The 17,142-nt window shown below is 42.7% G+C and overlaps 2 protein-coding genes across 3 annotated transcripts; one reads left to right on the forward strand and one right to left on the reverse strand.

Annotated features, from left to right (window-relative positions):
* Positions 1–5,479: 5,479 nt before the first annotated feature.
* On the reverse strand, positions 5,480–7,922 carry hbegfa (heparin-binding EGF-like growth factor a). 2 transcript variants are annotated; one of them, XM_005719655.1, is made up of 6 exons: positions 7,706–7,922; positions 6,747–6,998; positions 6,448–6,646; positions 6,204–6,356; positions 6,000–6,086; positions 5,822–5,889 (listed from the first exon to the last, which is right to left on the reverse strand). In XM_005719655.1, exons 1-5 carry the CDS (start codon positions 7,746–7,748, stop codon positions 6,014–6,016), a joined length of 720 nt encoding a protein of 239 aa, XP_005719712.1. In that variant the 5' UTR covers positions 7,749–7,922; the 3' UTR covers positions 5,822–5,889; positions 6,000–6,013. The 2 variants fall into 2 exon arrangements, with proteins under 2 accessions (XP_005719713.1, XP_005719712.1); XM_005719656.1 differs by lacking the exon at positions 6,000–6,086 and having other exon boundaries at positions 5,480–5,889.
* Positions 7,923–11,463: 3,541 nt separating this feature from the next.
* On the forward strand, positions 11,464–17,139 carry rufy1 (RUN and FYVE domain containing 1). Its single transcript, XM_005719657.2, has 17 exons — positions 11,464–11,840; positions 12,065–12,244; positions 12,333–12,450; positions 12,541–12,642; positions 12,721–12,844; positions 12,934–12,995; positions 13,155–13,290; positions 13,395–13,496; positions 13,591–13,707; positions 13,812–13,979; positions 14,111–14,208; positions 14,295–14,414; positions 14,627–14,756; positions 15,692–15,786; positions 15,880–15,928; positions 16,012–16,089; positions 16,195–17,139. The coding sequence occupies exons 1-17, from the start codon at positions 11,507–11,509 to the stop codon at positions 16,336–16,338; spliced, it is 2,157 nt and encodes a 718-aa protein (XP_005719714.1). The 5' UTR covers positions 11,464–11,506; the 3' UTR covers positions 16,339–17,139.
* Positions 17,140–17,142: the final 3 nt, after the last annotated feature.

Raw genomic sequence — 17,142 nt, forward strand, 5'->3', positions numbered from 1 at the left:
TCTGCTGACGACCAAAAGAAAACGAAACAAAAAAACACCCCTTTCATATTGGTGGAAAAATGTACCATATCGACCAATCAAAAAATGATATGGCAACGTGGCATTTGGATGTTTAGCAAGAGGGGTAAGTTTTGGGAGTGACGGCAAGAGAAAGTTTTGAGATGTGAGAGATTTGTAACGTTTAGCATGTTTGGAGTGCGTAGTGTAGTGTGTTGTCTTTTGTAGTAAGTGTCTAGTGTAGTGGAGAGTTTTCTTTAGTGTGTCAGAACTATGAGGCGACAGGTGAATGTCACAGATGCTCCCAAAAAGCCACCAGAGGCAGATTGCAATGTAAACGCTGTCTCCAGGTGGGAAAACAGGAGGGTTGATATGCCTCCTGTTGTTAGGCCTGCGGGTATTGGGCTTGTGATGTTCTCCTTTATCTGATAGTGGACTGAAATTATTTTTCTGGAGTGGCATGGCTAATTTGTGTGGGATCTTATTTGATGCAGAACACCTGATTGTGCTGCAAATAGTTTGAAATGGTTATTTTAAAAAAACACCTTGGCTGCATTTTAGGTAAATGGCTACATATAACTTTGTTGTTTGCAAAACTTGTGCATAGGTTTTTAAAATCTACAATTTCTAATTGAATTTGAAGTTATGAAAATGATTCATTAAACATGTTTGCGGTTGTTACAGTAAAAAAATACAACTTTTTTTCTACTAGGAATTTATGTTTTTTGTCTGATTTTAGATCAATTGTGTTAATACAGTATGTCAAGATGAAAAAATAACTGTAAGTTTAGACATGTGAGGTTGTGCTGAAAAGAATGATACCAAACAAGGCAAGATAGTTTTTAAACATGAAAAGTAGTCAAAAACAGCCAATTATACCCTAAAGTTACTTTACCTAGTAATTAGTTCGTTTTAGAATATTGTAACTCAGTTACTAACTCGGTTACTTTTTTTGAAGAAGTAACTAGTAACTAGAAGTAACTAGTTTTCAAAGTAACTTGCCCAACACTGATACAAATATAGCAAGAGCCAGGAAATGATCTCGGAACATAATATCAAGCTTGAAGACGCCGGAAAAAATGTCCTTTAAGAAGAGAAAAGACAAATCTCTCAAGGTTCTTGCACCCAGCCTAGCCCATATAAAGAAAGTGTTATTCAGTTGTGATCTGTATGTTTGATTTGGCAATGATTTAAGCTAGATGCCCTTTCTGATGCAACCCTTGGCATTTATCCAGGCTTGGGATTGGTACTCGGAGTATACTGGCTCCCCATGGCTGGATTAGATGAGAAGGTGAATAACACCTTATTTACTTGCCCCACACTGGGACAACATTGAGTTTACTGGCAAGACTGTGACCTAAAAAAAACCCCAGTTTGCTCTCAATCTTTGCAGCTTTTGGGGGCAGTTGTAAGAAAAATAGCTGGGCCTGATGAAGTAGTGGAGAGAGTAGGCATGAGTCAAGAATGACTCGTTTTTCATCTAACAAATGAGGGGTGTTGGTCAAAAAGTAAACGCCATCAAAGTTGATGAAAAATGAGATTTTATTACTTAATATTTCAGCCTCTTGAGGGCCGCGCTGCTTACACAGACAGTCATGTTTGCCTTCGCCAAAGGTCCTGCCTTTGGCTGCACGTGTCAATTTTAGAAGCTTAAGGAGGAAGAGAAAGAGCAGACAGGAAAAGGATGAGGAAATGGAGAAGACAAGGCTGCATGACAGGAAGGAATAACAAAAAAGAGACTAATCCACTTAATGACAGGGAGTGACAGAGTGACTCTTAATCTTTTGTAGGCGAAAGCACCCTCCAGAGCAGAAGTTGTCACCTTGACCCATTCTTTGTCCTCCCGTCTATCCCTCTTTCTCACGTTACCCCTAATCTCTCATTCCTTCTCTTCATTTCTGTCATCCTCCCCTCCCTCCTCCTCCTCCTCCTCTTTTGCCCTATGTGCTGTGCAAATGGGCCGACACAGACTGCGTGCAACACGTTGATCCTTTGCAGCTTTTTATTGTTGCTCAACAATCACTCCCTCCCTGTCATCGCTTCATCCACCAGGAGTGGCACGCTGACATTTGGGCCAGCATTTCAGGTTGACTTCACGGGCCTGTGAAAAGCATATACACCTAAAACAACCTCTGACATGCACAAAGTAATCAATTTCAGGTAATAATGTGTTCCTGTTGATGATATCCGGCAAGAGAATGATTACATTTCCAACTGCTGGCGTGCGCACTTCCATATTAGTGTGGAAACTACCCATTGTTGCCTCTCAGCAGAGCAGGAAGCACCTTTCACAACAAACCTACCCTCCTTATACCGATTAAATCCAGTGCAGCTGCCGTAGCATCTGATTACTTCAGTCTATTTGGCAATGACAAGAAGGCAGTGGAGCAGTTTACTTATTAGCTTTAGATCATTTTGGCAAAAGTTAGAAATAACTAATATTTAATGTTTGAATGTTTCGATAAATGAGCATAGTAGTCCGCTCCACAGCCTTTGATTTGGCTACTTTTTAATGCTACTGTTTTTCATGTGTACCTCAGAATAAAGCGGAAGTCTTACATGTGTGTGTGAACCAAACTTACTCTAGGAAAATCACAGCCCCCAAAAACAATATCAAACACAATAGGCTTGCTGGTATTTCCCACAAGCGTCTGGCATGCAATAAATTTTGCCACTTCTAAAGAATCTCGGCCAACCTGCGAGGAAATGCCTTAAAGCTCTGTGGAAAAATAATCTCTTCGACTCTCTAGGAATAAAAAATAACTTCTAAGGGCAGGACAAGCTCAAAGTGTAGACTCTGCGGAGCTGTTTCTCAAGCCCAACAAGGAAAATTCATGAGAAGTGCAGTGCTGATGGCTGATGATGGGCCACCATCCTGGCCATTATTTCCTGGCTGGGGTCCACGAGGCCACCGAGAAACAGAACGCAGTGAACTCCCTTCTTCTTCTCTCTCAGCATTCTGGCTCTCCCGCCTGCGATCAGGCCCGGGAATAGCAGCTATGTGAGCATGACTGCACGACACTATTTCTGTGCGCTCTGCTACTTGACATTGAGAGGCCGGGATTAGGTGGCCCCCCACTACTGTAAATGAATAGCTCCCGTCACTCACACACGCACACAAACACATGTGTGTGCTTTGTAAATACACATATGAATCCCCCTGAACATAAAAAAATGTGACTGAGAAACTGGAGTTTTCTGCACATTTTCACCTTCCTGTAAACGCCACGTGAGGATGATGAAAGCTGAAGTGCTGTTTTTCAGTGTCTCAACAAGCGGTATGAAGAAAGTTGCATTCTGAATCAGGTACCACGCCCTCGGTGGTTCAGTTGAACATCTGTCAGCCACCACCACCTCCCCACCACCCCCTTGTGCGAACATGAGCTACCCACAGTATGCTGCTTATTCAGTCTATATGGAACGTATGGGAATCAGACCCACAAACGGTGCTGAAAAAGATCACATAACAAACATGCATGTTTTGCTGTGGATTCTTTTCTTGGTAATGGTTCGGTTAACCCTTCAACCCACTCAGAGTCAACTCTGAAGCATGACTGTACCACATTCCCACTTACACAGACACACACACTGCCAGTGTAACAACATCTGTGTAGGAGGTGACTTCAAGGGAGTGACTAACATTTGGCGGGGCCTCAACCTGCCTTTGAGTCCAGCTGGGTCTTTAGACCGTCCTTACCTCCATTAAACCTGTGTGCGGCATACATGACAGCATTGCTGCATCCTGCTATTTGCTCTATGTGGTCTCTCTGAATACTGTGGTATTCGGGGGCTGGTCGAGGCCTCAGATGTTGTGCTCAATCGCGTGTCTTTGAGTGCGACATCTGTTTCAGCTGCGTGAGTAATGGTGTGTGAGGCAGTGGCTAAACATCAGGTGTCTGCCGTCTTGCACATCTCAGATCTGTTGCCTTTCTCCTCCCCCCCCCCACAGCTGGAATGAGTCCTGTATGTATCATGATTGATCTGTCAGTGAGTCTGACGATGCTGTTGTCATCACATAAAAAAACGACTAACGTCTTCACTTTCCTCACGGCTCGCTTAGACAGTCTGGCATCAGTTATTTGTTGAATTGTAAACAGTGGCACGCACAGATAACCCCAATTACATATAATAACTGAGGAAGGATTTTTGATTCAAGATCTATGAGCACTGGCTAAAAATAATAACAGCACCAATGTGCAGGATACAGGTGTCTCAGTTTAAAGCGACTGCTCACACGCCAGAGACGGGAAATAAAAACATGATGTTTGCTTTAATTGCAGATCCTGAACGAGCTAGAAGAGCAACAGCGGTGTTATCGTTATTAAGACAGGCATTAATGCACGGTCCAACTCAGGAAGCAAATGAATGACTATAAGTTTGGAATAATAAAGATTTAACCCTGCGATAGACTAGCTATCTGTCCAGGGTGTACCCGCCTCTTGCCCTGTGACATCTGGGATTGGCTCCAGCCCCACCATGATCCTGAATCAGATAAGAAAGCGGGTGGATGGATGGATGGATGGATGGATGGATTGAGAAATAACAGAGAAACTCCAGAACTCACATATTGAGATGTTTATTTATTTATTTTTTATTCTGCTCTGAAAAGAAAATCACAAATATAAATCACTTCAAAATTGCAGGATTTGAATGGATAAAGCACTTGAATTCACATTGTTTTTCCTTTTTTCTTGACAGCTTAACAGTTTCTCCTCTAACAATGATAAGACATAAACACAACATATTTATACCCAATTCTTTCTACAGTGCATTTCATATGTGACTCCCTTCTAAAAAAAAGAAAAGAAAGAAATACAGATGTTGAGAGCACAGTTCTTGTGGTGCTTATAATCAGTACATAGCAGTGTGCCTAATGATCAGCGTTACCTCTGAAACTGAAACCTAACGTGAAGTAACGGTCCCCGAACCTGCAGGATAAAGCCGGGTGGGGGGGGATGGGAGAGAGTAGGGCTTTGCCCTCCCTCATTACCAATACTGATGTGCCTTTGAGCAATTCACTGAACCCACATTGGAGCCACTTAGTGGCTGACAGAAGAGACTGGTTGCCCCAGGGGCAGTTTCCAGGTGTGACTATGAGTAATCGTGAGTGTGGTCAGTGTTGGAAATCATCTGAACCATTGGATCATTAAAAATAATATCAAATAAAATAAAATCCCGCGTATTCAATGATCAATTTATTAACCACAGTGCTATTGATCATCTAGTGAGTGCCAGAATTAAAGTTTATGCCATATTTTTCATGAAATACTGAGCTTTTGCTTCGTTTGCTTCTGTTTCATAAATAAATAGCCTCGAATAAGAAATATAAAAACACTTTTTTTTGTTTTATTTTAAAAACTGCTAAAAGGTGGTTAAAAATCTCCATAAATACAGTTAGCTTAAATAAATAAATTAAAATTATAAATATACCGTTTACTGTACACACACAAGAAAAAACAAATCAACAAAAAAACAAAACAAAAACAAAAAAAAACACATGACGGCATTGAGCAGGAAAATACAAAATGTTGTCTTTTGAGAGAAAGAGAATCCAGATTGAGCTCTGATTGTTGTTAAAAATCTCAAATAATTTCAGAGACAGAGTCAAGACGCATTCCTCCTTCTTCCCGTTCCTCGTCGCCTGATTCTCGACACACCTCCTCTGAGCGGTTTAATATTCCAGTTCCAGACCGGGAGTTTCTTCTTCTGAAGCCATCAGGAATACATTCACGTGCCCACTCTTTATTTGAACGGCCAGCAGAACATTGGGCAGACGTCCTTCTGTTCTCTTCTTTGCGTACGTTCAATTTATTTTCCTTTTCTTTTCCTCCGGGACCTCCTGTTGCTGTTCACTTTTCATTTTCAGCTGAGGTAGAATTTCTACATCTTTGCCTAAAATTTAAAAAAAAAGGGGGGGGGGGAATGAGTGAAATCTAGTCGCACTTGATAGCGGCTGATGTCAGTCAGTGTACGTGTTTGTAGCCCTTTCCCTAACCACTCACCTCTCTTTGTTGCTTCAGTGGTTGGATGCTGACCCTAGCTTCACCTTCTCCTCATTCTCTACATCATACTCTCCCCGCTTGTGAAACCTGGAATAAACGAAAGGAAAGGAAGCTCGTTCAGTCTTCTACGTATCGCCTCGTTATTAGCTAAGATCCTAACCTGTGCATGGCTGCGAGTGCGTGCCGGGCGTGTGTTTCGCTCACCTGAGCATTAACAAAAGTCCGATGATGGTGAGGCACAGAGACGACAGCACCACCGCCACCACCGCCAGAGCTGTGGTGCGGTCGTAGCCCTCTCGGGACTGCGATGGCAGCAGGATAAACTGACACCTATCGCCGGAGTAATTATGGTGGCACCTGCGAAGAGGACGGTGAAGGGAAAACGGTTAATAATTGATCGACTTGAGGTGCGCATGATGTGCAGGTAAACAGAGAGCTAAATACTCACACGCATGATGGTTCACGGAGGTCTTTCAGGTAAGTGCAGGTCCCGTGAATGCAGTAATCTTTGTACTTCTTCAGGCAAGGATTCCTCTTCCTTCCTTTTCCTTTTCCCCTCTTCTTTCCCTTTCCTCTCGTTGTTTTTCCCTCAGTGTTTTCAGCTTCCAGGATGGTAGAAGGATCTTTGGGTTTGCTTGACATGGCAACTAAAGTGAGAAAAAAAAAACAAGACCAACAATTACATGTACTGTCTTTTTTAAAAGCCACTTAAAAGCACCAATTTAAGACATTTTTTAAGTGCCTTACCTCTTGGCAGTTGCAGTTCATAGTCTCCAGATGTGCCATCTTCATACTCTTCATAATAGTAGTAGTCATCATCGTACTCCTCCGCCTCGCCATCCTTGCTGTAATCTGCGGTTGTCGCCCTCACGCCCCGGTTCTCCTCCTCCTCTGCTCTCCTGTCTCTGGTTGTGTCCAGGAGGCTGATAACAGAGGTGTGCTGCTGCTTGTTGCTCTGGTAACGGTCTACTGCAGCACCGCTGGCCAGTCTGGACATCACTGAAGGAGCAGGAAAATCAAACGTTATGAATGAGGTCCTCTTTTGAACATATATACACCACAAAAACAAACAACAAAAATCACAATCAGAAAACTCTTCCTCTAGGGGACAACCAGCAGACAGGTTAGTGCACCAAGCTGGGTGAGCCTTCTTGGGCAAATTGAAACATGTTGTACAGGAAGAAGCTTCAGGCAGGATTTTTTAGGGATGCAGTAATTACCCTGCTGTTCTCTCTTAGGAAATACACCGGATCAGACATTGTCCTTAGGGATTGATTGAGTCAATGCCCAGCTCAGGATGCACTCAAAAGGACGCCAAAACCATGTCCTCAAATTCGTGGACATTGAGATATCGGCCTGGCACACAGCCTTCCCCCCTCTGTCTCTCATAACACACGCACAAAATGCATGGGCAGACAGTTAGCTAATGTCAGGCAAGAATATGGGTTAAAAATAAATGTATCCAGTTACATAAAGCATGCTCTAAAATAAGAGAGATGACCCCATTAGCTCCTGAATAGGCTGGCATCATGAAAACTGTTGCCTAAAAGATTAAGTTTACACGACATGTTATAGCTCGGTTATTATAGAGAGGATTACACTGACAGCCAAGAAAGACAGACACACACACACGCACGCACGCTAAGTGATCCATTAATGAACACAGAAGAAACACTGGTTAAGTTGCACAGGCACATGAAACGTACCCAACGCGTGAGCCAGCAACAGCGCAACAGCGAAAATCCTCATGGCTTCCAGTAGCTTTAAGTAGAAAAATTATTTAAATTAACAAAAAAAATATCAAAAAATCTAAAAGTTATATTCCGTCCACCTCTCAGTATTCCTTCCTTTTTTTTAATATGCTTTTTCTTTTTTGTTAATAGAACTCCTCTCTTCTCCTCGCGTCCCTGCTGCCGCTGTCTTCTCTCCAGAAAGACTGGCGACTGAAGCTCACGAGCCTTTTAGCCTAGATAGATATCCCCGCCTCCTGGGTGTTGCCAATAACCACAAGAGCATGTTGCGGCAATTAATTCGTATTTTAACTCAAATTATCCATCATGTTACTTGGTACTCCCAAAGATAGAAAATAAAATGCAAAAACTGTCGGGAAATTAAAAGAAACAGGAAACTGAAACTTAATTTTTTTAAAAACAAACAAACTAATCCTTGGTTCCTTTTGTACATATTGACTCATTCTTTCTGTCTGAGTGCCGTCATAGACTTTGGTTGTGTTTAATCCAGGTAAATCCGATGGTTAAAGCAGTCACAGATTTAAAGTATGCGTGTCACAGAATCAGAAGTCCAAATATTAAGTAAGATACATTAACAGTCCATACTTACATTTAAGCAAGATAATTCAACAGCGAAGCTGTTGAAGAGGAGGACAGGAAACGTAGTAATACATGACAAAATATACAACTCTGCAGTAAAAACTGGAGATCCGATGATGGGCTTCACTTTGGGCTTCACTTTGGCTCCAAGCTGGTCTCTGGGAGTTTAAGTGTTGCGCCTTTAACGGGTACGAAATGTGAGCGCCACCACGTGGTCAAGGATTACACTACACTGTTTTACTGTTTAGGTTCAGGTAGTTACCAGAGTTAGAAACAAGCGAAATTAACTATTTATTTGAAAAATGTTTAACTTTGACTTTTTTATCAGCTTTACAGTTAGTCGTGTTTTCAAAATTTCACAACAGACATTTCAATACAAACACCACTTCTTGAAGGGCAGCTGGTTCACAGTAATGTAGACCTCCCAAATCTAAATAAAGAAAGGCTACAAAGCATCATCAGGCCACTGTGATGCCAAAGGTTACTAAAACTTTAGGCCTTTCGTGTGCGTTTCTATTTTCACTTTGTTTTGTGATAACACACGTTCTTTTCAGTTATCTCCCTGCCTTCCCCTCTTGTTTTTTTTTTTATTTCAGGTAACTGCAATCAACTACAATGTTTTTCCACACAGACTTGGGTAATTTGAGAAGCGAGGTGATGAGGTGGTTAAAACTGTCAACTCACAACGTGAAGGTTCTTGGTTCCCAGGGCTTCTTGTCTGTCTTACTTCTCTCCATGTACTCCAGCTTCTTCCGCAGTCCACAGATGTGCAATTTAGGGTTAATTGATGTTTCTAAATCGACCATGGATAAGTGTATAGCATAGTGCTGCATAAATGTATGTTTCAAATTGCTTTGAATGGTCAGTAAGTCTAGAAAAGTGTTGTATAAATGCAAGTGCATTACATTACATAGAGGAGTAATGGTAGATTTTCTAAGTGCAAAAGGAAGGACGGCAAGCTCCTAATACGTTTATTCACTGCCAGTTGATCTTTTTACTACTGGTGTCATGCAGTTCTGAGGTAACAACAATTATTCACAAGAAAATTATCTTTTGATTGCAATGTGAAATTCTCCCTTCAGCTCTCAAGTGCAAAAAATACCATCAATAGGTTAATAGCACAAGTGCTTCAACTGGATTAAAGTATAGTCTGACTTCATGGATGGCTGTGTTAACAACATTCTTAGAATTAATAATTAAAGTTGGAGTCAATTTAAAGCAACACAAAACTGATCAAATAAAGATAAAATAGATACACAATACATCAGTATCACAGCTTTTGATGTTATTACTACTGCTGGTTTTCTAGAGATTTATGGGCTTTACTTCTAAGTGCATATTCTTACGATTCCCGTCACAAAGCTTAACTACGTTGTAGTGTGTGTTGAGGTCACATGTAGGTCGGCTGCTCACTATGGGGTAATGAATATGTCTGCCCTTGTACTTTTAGGCATAGACTAACTCTGGTGTGACCGTAGACAATAAATCTGGTGCGCCAGAATGTCATACTAATGAGATTCTTTTAAATACACGCACAGTGATGATGCAAGTCTGATCAGAAACCGTTTATTTCCAGGCCAGGGAGCAGAGAAACAATTCTAAAAACATAATGAAATTATCACCGAGCCAAGATAAAACAATTCTAAAACTGGTAAAAATGCAATTTTCTGTATGCACTAAAAATCCCACCCAGTCCCACAACCCAGGACGAAGGTTCGTTATGGGTTCACAGGCCAGAAATTCCTCTTGCGGAGCTGCGTGCATGGCAGCCTCGTCCCAGGCAGACGAGGATGAGCCTGCTATCCCCTTCTCGTCCCTTTACTGGGCCCATCACATCCCAGCTCAGCTCGCATTCTGCACTGAGTCCGTTGCTCGATCGCCTCCCCTCGCGTCATCGCCCTGTAAGTAAACAAATAGGGGCCACAACCATCGTCCTGGAAGCTGCCCTGGCTTATAGCCATGGCGACCCTCTCCCAACACGGCTGCACCCGGTGAACAACAGTGGAGACGCTACTCACAAATGCTGTCAATCACAGGCGTTGTCTCCTATTGTCGCCGTTCCTGCTGTCGGGACTGCGTCGCTACGTCACGCTCACCTGTCCGTCTCCAGATGAGGCGCCGCACCCCCGCGATCAGGCAGTGATTTATTTATTTATTTATTTATTAATGAATGAATGAATGAATGAATGAATGAATGAATGAATGACCTGGTCTTCTTGTGTTCCTTTTCATATCGTGTGCCTCTGTCATCCCAAGCCCCAGTCAGCTTCCTTTTAAAGGGTTCCTTAAACAGCTGATAGGCCACACCCATATCTCAGGTGATCACTATCAGCTAATTTGTCCCATGCCCAGCCAGTCCACAGTGGATTAAAACAATGTCAAATAAGCCACTAAAAACCATGCAATACAAACAGAATAAAATCATACAAATTAAAACTAAACTCACAAATAAAGACTAAAAAAACAGAATAAAACCAATATAAAAGATAAATACAAATTTCCTCTGTGTGACATGAACATTCAATCTTAAGTAACATGACTTTTTCTTCTTCTCTATCTTCTTCTGTCATCTGCTTCCTTCCGCTTCCACAGCAAATGATCTGCACCCATCTCACTCCATCCTTACCATCCTCCTCTGTCAGCCCTCTGCATCTCCTCCTTCACTACATCCACAAACCTCCTCTAAGGTCTTCCTCGTTTCTCTTTTATTCTTTCCTGCCTGGCAGCTGCATTTAGCATCCTTTGTCCCATATGTCCACTATCCCTTCTCCAAACCATCTCAGCCTGCCTCTCTAACTCTGTCTTCAACCCTCTCAACTCAAGGTGTCCCTCGAAAGTAATTGTTTGTCCCTACTGGTCACTCCCAATGAAAATCTTTATCTTTAGTTCTGGCTCCTGTCCTGTGACCCACACGAACCCAACACACTAACCTGAAAGGCAAAACTAAAATTTCATTGACTGTGAATAAATAAAAACGCGATCTTTAGTTATTAGATATTTGTCAGTCCGCCACTCTCCAGCCAAGTCCAACAGGTGGCAGTGATTTAACTCCAGTGTGTTTTGCTAACCGCCAATGAATCAAAAGTAAAAGAACGTCAGGCCTCACAAGCGTCGCTTATTGGTTTAAGGCGATCACGTGAATTATACGCGAGAAAGGGGGACGGGGGGAGGGCAAACATGGCTGACGAAGCAGGGGAAGTAAACACAGCTGTTACAGAGCGCGACGAAAAACAAGAACAAGATGAGCCCAAAGTTTTACGACCAGCGACTAATGGCGAACCGGATGGGGGCAGCGAGCAGGACTGGACCGAGAGACAGGCTCCCCAGGTCGCAGAGGAGAACAGCTGGTCGGCTCCTCTCCTGTCTCTGGCTCGTAAGGCCACAGAGACGATTAGCAGCGGGATCAGCTACGCTGCCATCCAGAGAAAGCCCTCACAGGGATCCGCGGCGAGCTCCCCGACCGAGAATGAGGCCGAAAGTGACCTCAGTAACTCAGCGAAAAAGCTTCCAGGTAGACTTTGGTTTTTCTGATGCCTGCTAGTTAATGCACTTTAAGATCGAACCATTGCAGCTGTCACAGGCACTTGAAACACTGTATAAGTGTCAGCTGTCACATCACATGACTCCAAGATCAGACTCTTGGTTTTTTTGGTTAGTGAAGTGCTCCTTTTCCGGCTATGTCATCTGACAGAATTAACCTCAGAGCTTCTCCTTTTTTTCATGCTTTCTGTACAGTTGTTCCCCCCAAAGACTCAATGGCAATAGAAAGATCCAACCTGCTCAGCATGCTGAAGCTCAGCATCAGAGTGTTGATTCAGTCTTCTATGAGTCTGGGCAGGACGCTTGACTCGGAGTACCCTCCTCTGCAGCAGTTTTTTGTTGTCCTGGAGCACTGCCTCAAACACGGTCTTAAAGGTTAGACGTAAATAAATCTGACTTTTGCTGTTGTGCTATATTTAGCTGCCTGCATGCTGAAGTTAATTCTGCATGTTGTCTGATTCAGCCAAGAAATCCTTCATTGGTTACAACAAGTCTATATGGGGACCACTGGAGCTGGTAGAAAAGTTATGCACGGAGTCTGTCAACATCGCCACCAGTGCCAGAGACATGCCTGGCATTAAGTATGCCATTATATTATTTCTATAATAAAACTGCATCACAACTGAGTTTAATTGTACTTATACTGTCATTCTTGTTTTTGTTTTTCTTAGGACCGGTTTGGGGAGAGGAAGGGCTTGGCTGCATTTGGCGCTTATGCAGAAGAAAGTAGCCGACTATATGAAGGCCCTGCTGGACCACAAAGACCTCCTGAGGTCAGTTACACTTGTTTTATAGTGCATTATAAACATGGGTTTCTTCCTAGCATCCACTTTACCTTTTAAATCCCTTAGTGAGTTTTATGACTCTGGAGCACTGATGTTGGAAGACGAAGGGTCGGTAATGGTGGGGCTGCTGGTGGGCCTCAACGTGATTGATGCTAACCTTTGCATTAAAGGGGAGGACCTTGATTCACAGGTTAGTGATGCTGTTTTGTAAGAATCAGTTTCACTCTGAGGAAGAGTTGGATCGAGACACAGAGTGATCTGCTCTTCTTTCCCGTTTAGGTAGCAGTCATCGACTTCTCACTTTATCTGAAAGACTCTGCTAGCAATGAGACTCCAAAAGAGTAAGCATCTACACTGCTTTACATTATTTTTTTAATCTGGACTGTTCTATATTGTTATTACTGTTTAAAGCATGACCCCATATTAAAAAATCCTTACTAAACTTTGGTTAGATATGTCTCACAACTATAAGATGGTAATTGTATCGCTCCCTTCCTTAGTGATTCGAAGATGACAGCCATATTGGATCAGAAGCACTACATTGAGGAGCTAAATCGTCACCTAAGCGGCACCGTCACTGACCTTCAGGCTAAGATGGACTCTCTAGAGAAGACTAATAGCAAGCTTGTAGAGGAGGTTAGGCATGCTTTGTGTGTGCAGCTGTGGGACTGTGTTCGCACTGGATTGATCCTCTTTAACATCAGCTTGTGTGTGTGTGTGTGTTTTCTCCTCTTCTTCAGCTGACAGCTGCCACAGACAGAATCAACTCTCTACGGGAAGAACAGGAACAGCTGAAAAAGGAGAACGAGACGATCTTGCAGTCCAGCCAGAGAAAAGAGGAGGTGTGGGGGGGGGGGAAGTGTCTAGGACTAACTGCAGCTGAAGCCCCTCCAGATTTTAAGAAGGAATGAAAAATGCCATGTTTTTATTTTTCAGGCAGTGCTTCAGGACAGCCAGGCAGAGCTGGAGACATACAAACAGACTAGACAAGGCCTGGATGAGATGTACAATGTGGTGTGGAAGCAGTACAAGGAGGAAAAGCGCATTCGCCAGGTCAAGTATCAGTGACCTCCAGGACAGACTGAACCAACACTCCACACCTGGTGTTTTTGGGTTTTGACTCAACTCTAACTGAATTTGACTCCCTTGTGTATTAGGAGCTGGAGCGTGAACTGGAGCTGCAGGTGGGGATGAAGCAGGAGATGGAGGTGGCCATGAAACTGCTGGAGAAGGATACGCATGAGAAACAGGACACGCTGGCAGCCCTACGGCTCCAGCTTGACCAAGTCAAGACTCTCAATGTGCAGATGTTCCACAAAGCTCAGGTATAAATAGATGAGCATGATTATAACTTTGTCTTTCGCACTTACACACACACACACACACACACACACACACACACACACACACACACACACACAGATTGCGCATTTGTCCAAATCGTGTGGTTTCTCAGGACTCGGACCGCCAAGCAGAAAAAAAGCAGGCAGAGGCCGTGCAGCTTGAGCAGAGGATGAATGAAATGGAGAACACCATGAAGGAACTTGAGCAGAGGTATGCGTGCTTGCCTAGGTTGAGATTCAGTTTCGCATTTACATTCCTTTAAATTGACGCTCCTCTTCATATTTTGTGACTCATAGACTACAGAGATCGGAGCAGGAGCGCAAGCAGAACGACCAGTCGGACGAAGACATGAAGGTGGAGCTGCAGGGAAAAGTCGATGCTCTGCAGAAACAGCTAACAGATCTCGATACGCTAAGGTGAAGAAATACAATTGTGGGTGGGGCGGGGGGGGGTTGAGTGTGGTATTAAACAGTATGTAGAGAAAAGGTTCATAAAAGGGCAAAGTTGCAAATGTGATTCACCTAAAATGTTTGTTCTCAAACTTTTCAAACATTGTGTAGATCGAGTCCATGCAGTAGTTTGCAGTTTGATGACTTGAGAGTCACGTTTTTGTGTTTTCGGAGCACAGGCTGGGGTTGGAGAACGAGCTGCGCAGTGAGAGGGAACAGAGACAGAACTTGCAAAAAGCTCTCCAGAGGGAGCAGGACAACAGCACCGAACTGCGCACACAGCTGCAGCAGCTCCAGGGCCTGCACTCGGTCAGCATCTCTCAAACACACACACAACCTGTGTCACGTTACACTTGCTCGGATCTAAATAAGCGAATTATAGCGATGGAAAAAAATGTGTACGCTCTTGACAAATGAAGTTTTAATTTCAAAGTGAAAGGCAACCTACAGCTGCAGCTAAGATTACTCCTACACACAGGCATAAAATACTGTAATCCAATGCCAACATTTAAAATGTGTGATTGGCTTTGTAGAGACGGCTTCTAGACTCTAGCAATGAAGCTGAATTGGCTACAAGTCAGAATAAGAGCTTTTTTTTAAATTCTTATGTTCATTAAAAAGTACCTTTTGTAATTATGGCCTTCAAAATGCAGCAACGCCTTTCACCACCAGGGAGCAGTGTTTTACCAGTGGGTGTGTTGAGATGTTTTTGAATGTGTGGTGCTATTCTTTTAACTTTAGATACTTTGTGTCCAAGGTTCTTAAGAAGCTTTTCCTTTTGTAAAAGACAACGTGCTCATCCTGACTTACCTGGTTATTAATTCAATTGGCTTGATGTACCATCTTGTGGTACAAGGTGGTATTACAAGAAAGTACTGTGCAGCCCCAATCCAACTTCACTGAATGTCATCAACACAGTACATAGATGTTTTAGATTAAAAGTTATGCGGTTTGTTGTTGGTTATTTCTTCAAGTCTGCTGGTAACGTTTCATATTTTAAACACAGGAATTTAGAAACTGTACCTTTCAGCTTCATCACCAGCGAATTATATATTTATGCCAGATGACATTACCTTAAAGAAATAGTTAATTTTACAAAAATATTATTTGTATGACAGCTTTAACAAAGCCTCCCTCCTGTTTCATCCTCTTGTAAGCGGTGTAAGAGCATATTACAAATTCTTGAACATAAATGGGATGTTATGACCTTTTTTTCTTTTGCTTCTTATGGATCGACTTTGCAGGAGCTGCAGGAGTTGAAGCAGGAGAAGCAGCAACTGCAGCAGAAGTGCGAGCAGCAGGAACAGGCTCTACAAGAAATGGGACTGCATCTCAGCCAGTCAGTAACTGCGATGTTTTTCTTTTTTTTTTTTCTTACTAAGGAATGCCATTTCACGTAGGAGAATTTATGCCACTTTCATCTTTCTCAAAGGTCTAAACTGAAGATGGAAGATTTCAAGGAGGTCAACAAGGCCCTGAAGGTAAAATGTGAAAGAGTCGAGGGTGGTTTACTTTTATTGTTGACGCTGTAAGACTTGGAATGAGAAACCATTGCTCTTCTCAGGGCCACGCTTGGCTGAAAGATGATGAAGCCACTCAGTGCAAACAATGCCAGAAGGAGTTCTCCATCTCACGCAGAAAGGTACGTTCCGCCCACCCCCATTACATTTCACTTGAGAGCCGCTTCCGTTAACGTCCGCAGTCACCTAAATGTCGCCACGTCACGCTGTATGTTTTGCATGCGCAGCACCACTGCAGAAACTGCGGAGACATCTACTGCAACAGCTGCTCCAGTAACGAGCTGGCCTTGCCTTCGTATCCACGGCCTGTGCGAGTGTGCGACGTGTGCCACTCCCTGCTGCTGCAGAGAAGCTCCTCCACAGGTTCCTGACGACATACCCACAGGCTTTAATGTTTTCTCCACACGCTCCAACACTGAATATACTCATTTAATGAATTTAAATACTCGTGTTATGAATAGGGAAAAAAAAAAAGGCGGGAATGTGATTTGGTGTTCCATTGATGCAGTTACCTGAAATTCAGGCATTTTATTTGTACTGACAATGGTCGCCTTTAACGTTGACAGGATGGATTTTAATAAAAAGTAGTTTATGCAGACTTTATGCTAACATGGAATATGCATAGACATGGAAAGGCTTGAGTATCTGCCACCAGTGTTTCCCTGGGTTGGATTAACAGAGTTTAACAAATTTGGTAATCTCTTGCTAAACTGGCCTTTTGATATGTGCAGTTTTTCTAATTCAAACTGTGGATGTACTGTTGGGATTTCAGCTTGAGCTGAGAATCTCTGCTGTTTGCAGGTTTGTGTACTCACAGAATGTAAAGGCACACTGCTTTCTTTATTTAGGATGATTTTCAAAATAAATTTTACAGAAATAACCTGAATATTTTACTTTGTCTTAAAAGATTATATTTAAACCTTTGTGAAAATCCTGAATTAGAGGGGTGCATTTTTAATTCTGGAAGTGACTTTGATATTCAGCCTTGTTATGCACTTTCCCCCCTCCCCCTTTTTAAGATCAGCTCTAACCCCACTGCTGGATGCAGGTAGAATTGTGTAAATGACTGTAGAATGTTGGCAACAGCAAAACTATTTTAGAATGTATTCTATCAGGATTTTATGGATCACGTCAACTGCTACAACGCCATTTTCTTAATTTGACTTCTTTTAACT

This window comes from Pundamilia nyererei, unplaced genomic scaffold, assembly GCF_000239375.1.
Source record: "Pundamilia nyererei isolate P.nyererei 1_Seehausen unplaced genomic scaffold, PunNye1.0 scaffold00001, whole genome shotgun sequence".
Classification (NCBI taxonomy): Eukaryota; Metazoa; Chordata; class Actinopteri; order Cichliformes; family Cichlidae; genus Pundamilia; species Pundamilia nyererei.

Coding starts and splice junctions, on each gene's coding strand:
- hbegfa (XM_005719655.1), bottom strand. CDS start 7,748: ATGAGGATTTTCGCTGTTGCGCTGTTGCTGGCTCACGCGTTGG. Junction 6,999..7,705: donor GTTGCTGGCTCACGCGTTGG/GTACGTTTCATG, acceptor CTGCTCCTTCAG/TGATGTCCAGACTGGCCAGC. Junction 6,357..6,447: donor CTCCGTGAACCATCATGCGT/GTGAGTATTTAG, acceptor TCCTCTTCGCAG/GTGCCACCATAATTACTCCG.
- rufy1 (XM_005719657.2), top strand. CDS start 11,507: ATGGCTGACGAAGCAGGGGAAGTAAACACAGCTGTTACAGAGCGCGAC. Junction 11,841..12,064: donor CTCAGCGAAAAAGCTTCCAG/GTAGACTTTGGT, acceptor CTTTCTGTACAG/TTGTTCCCCCCAAAGACTCA. Junction 14,415..14,626: donor ACAGATCTCGATACGCTAAG/GTGAAGAAATAC, acceptor TTCGGAGCACAG/GCTGGGGTTGGAGAACGAGC.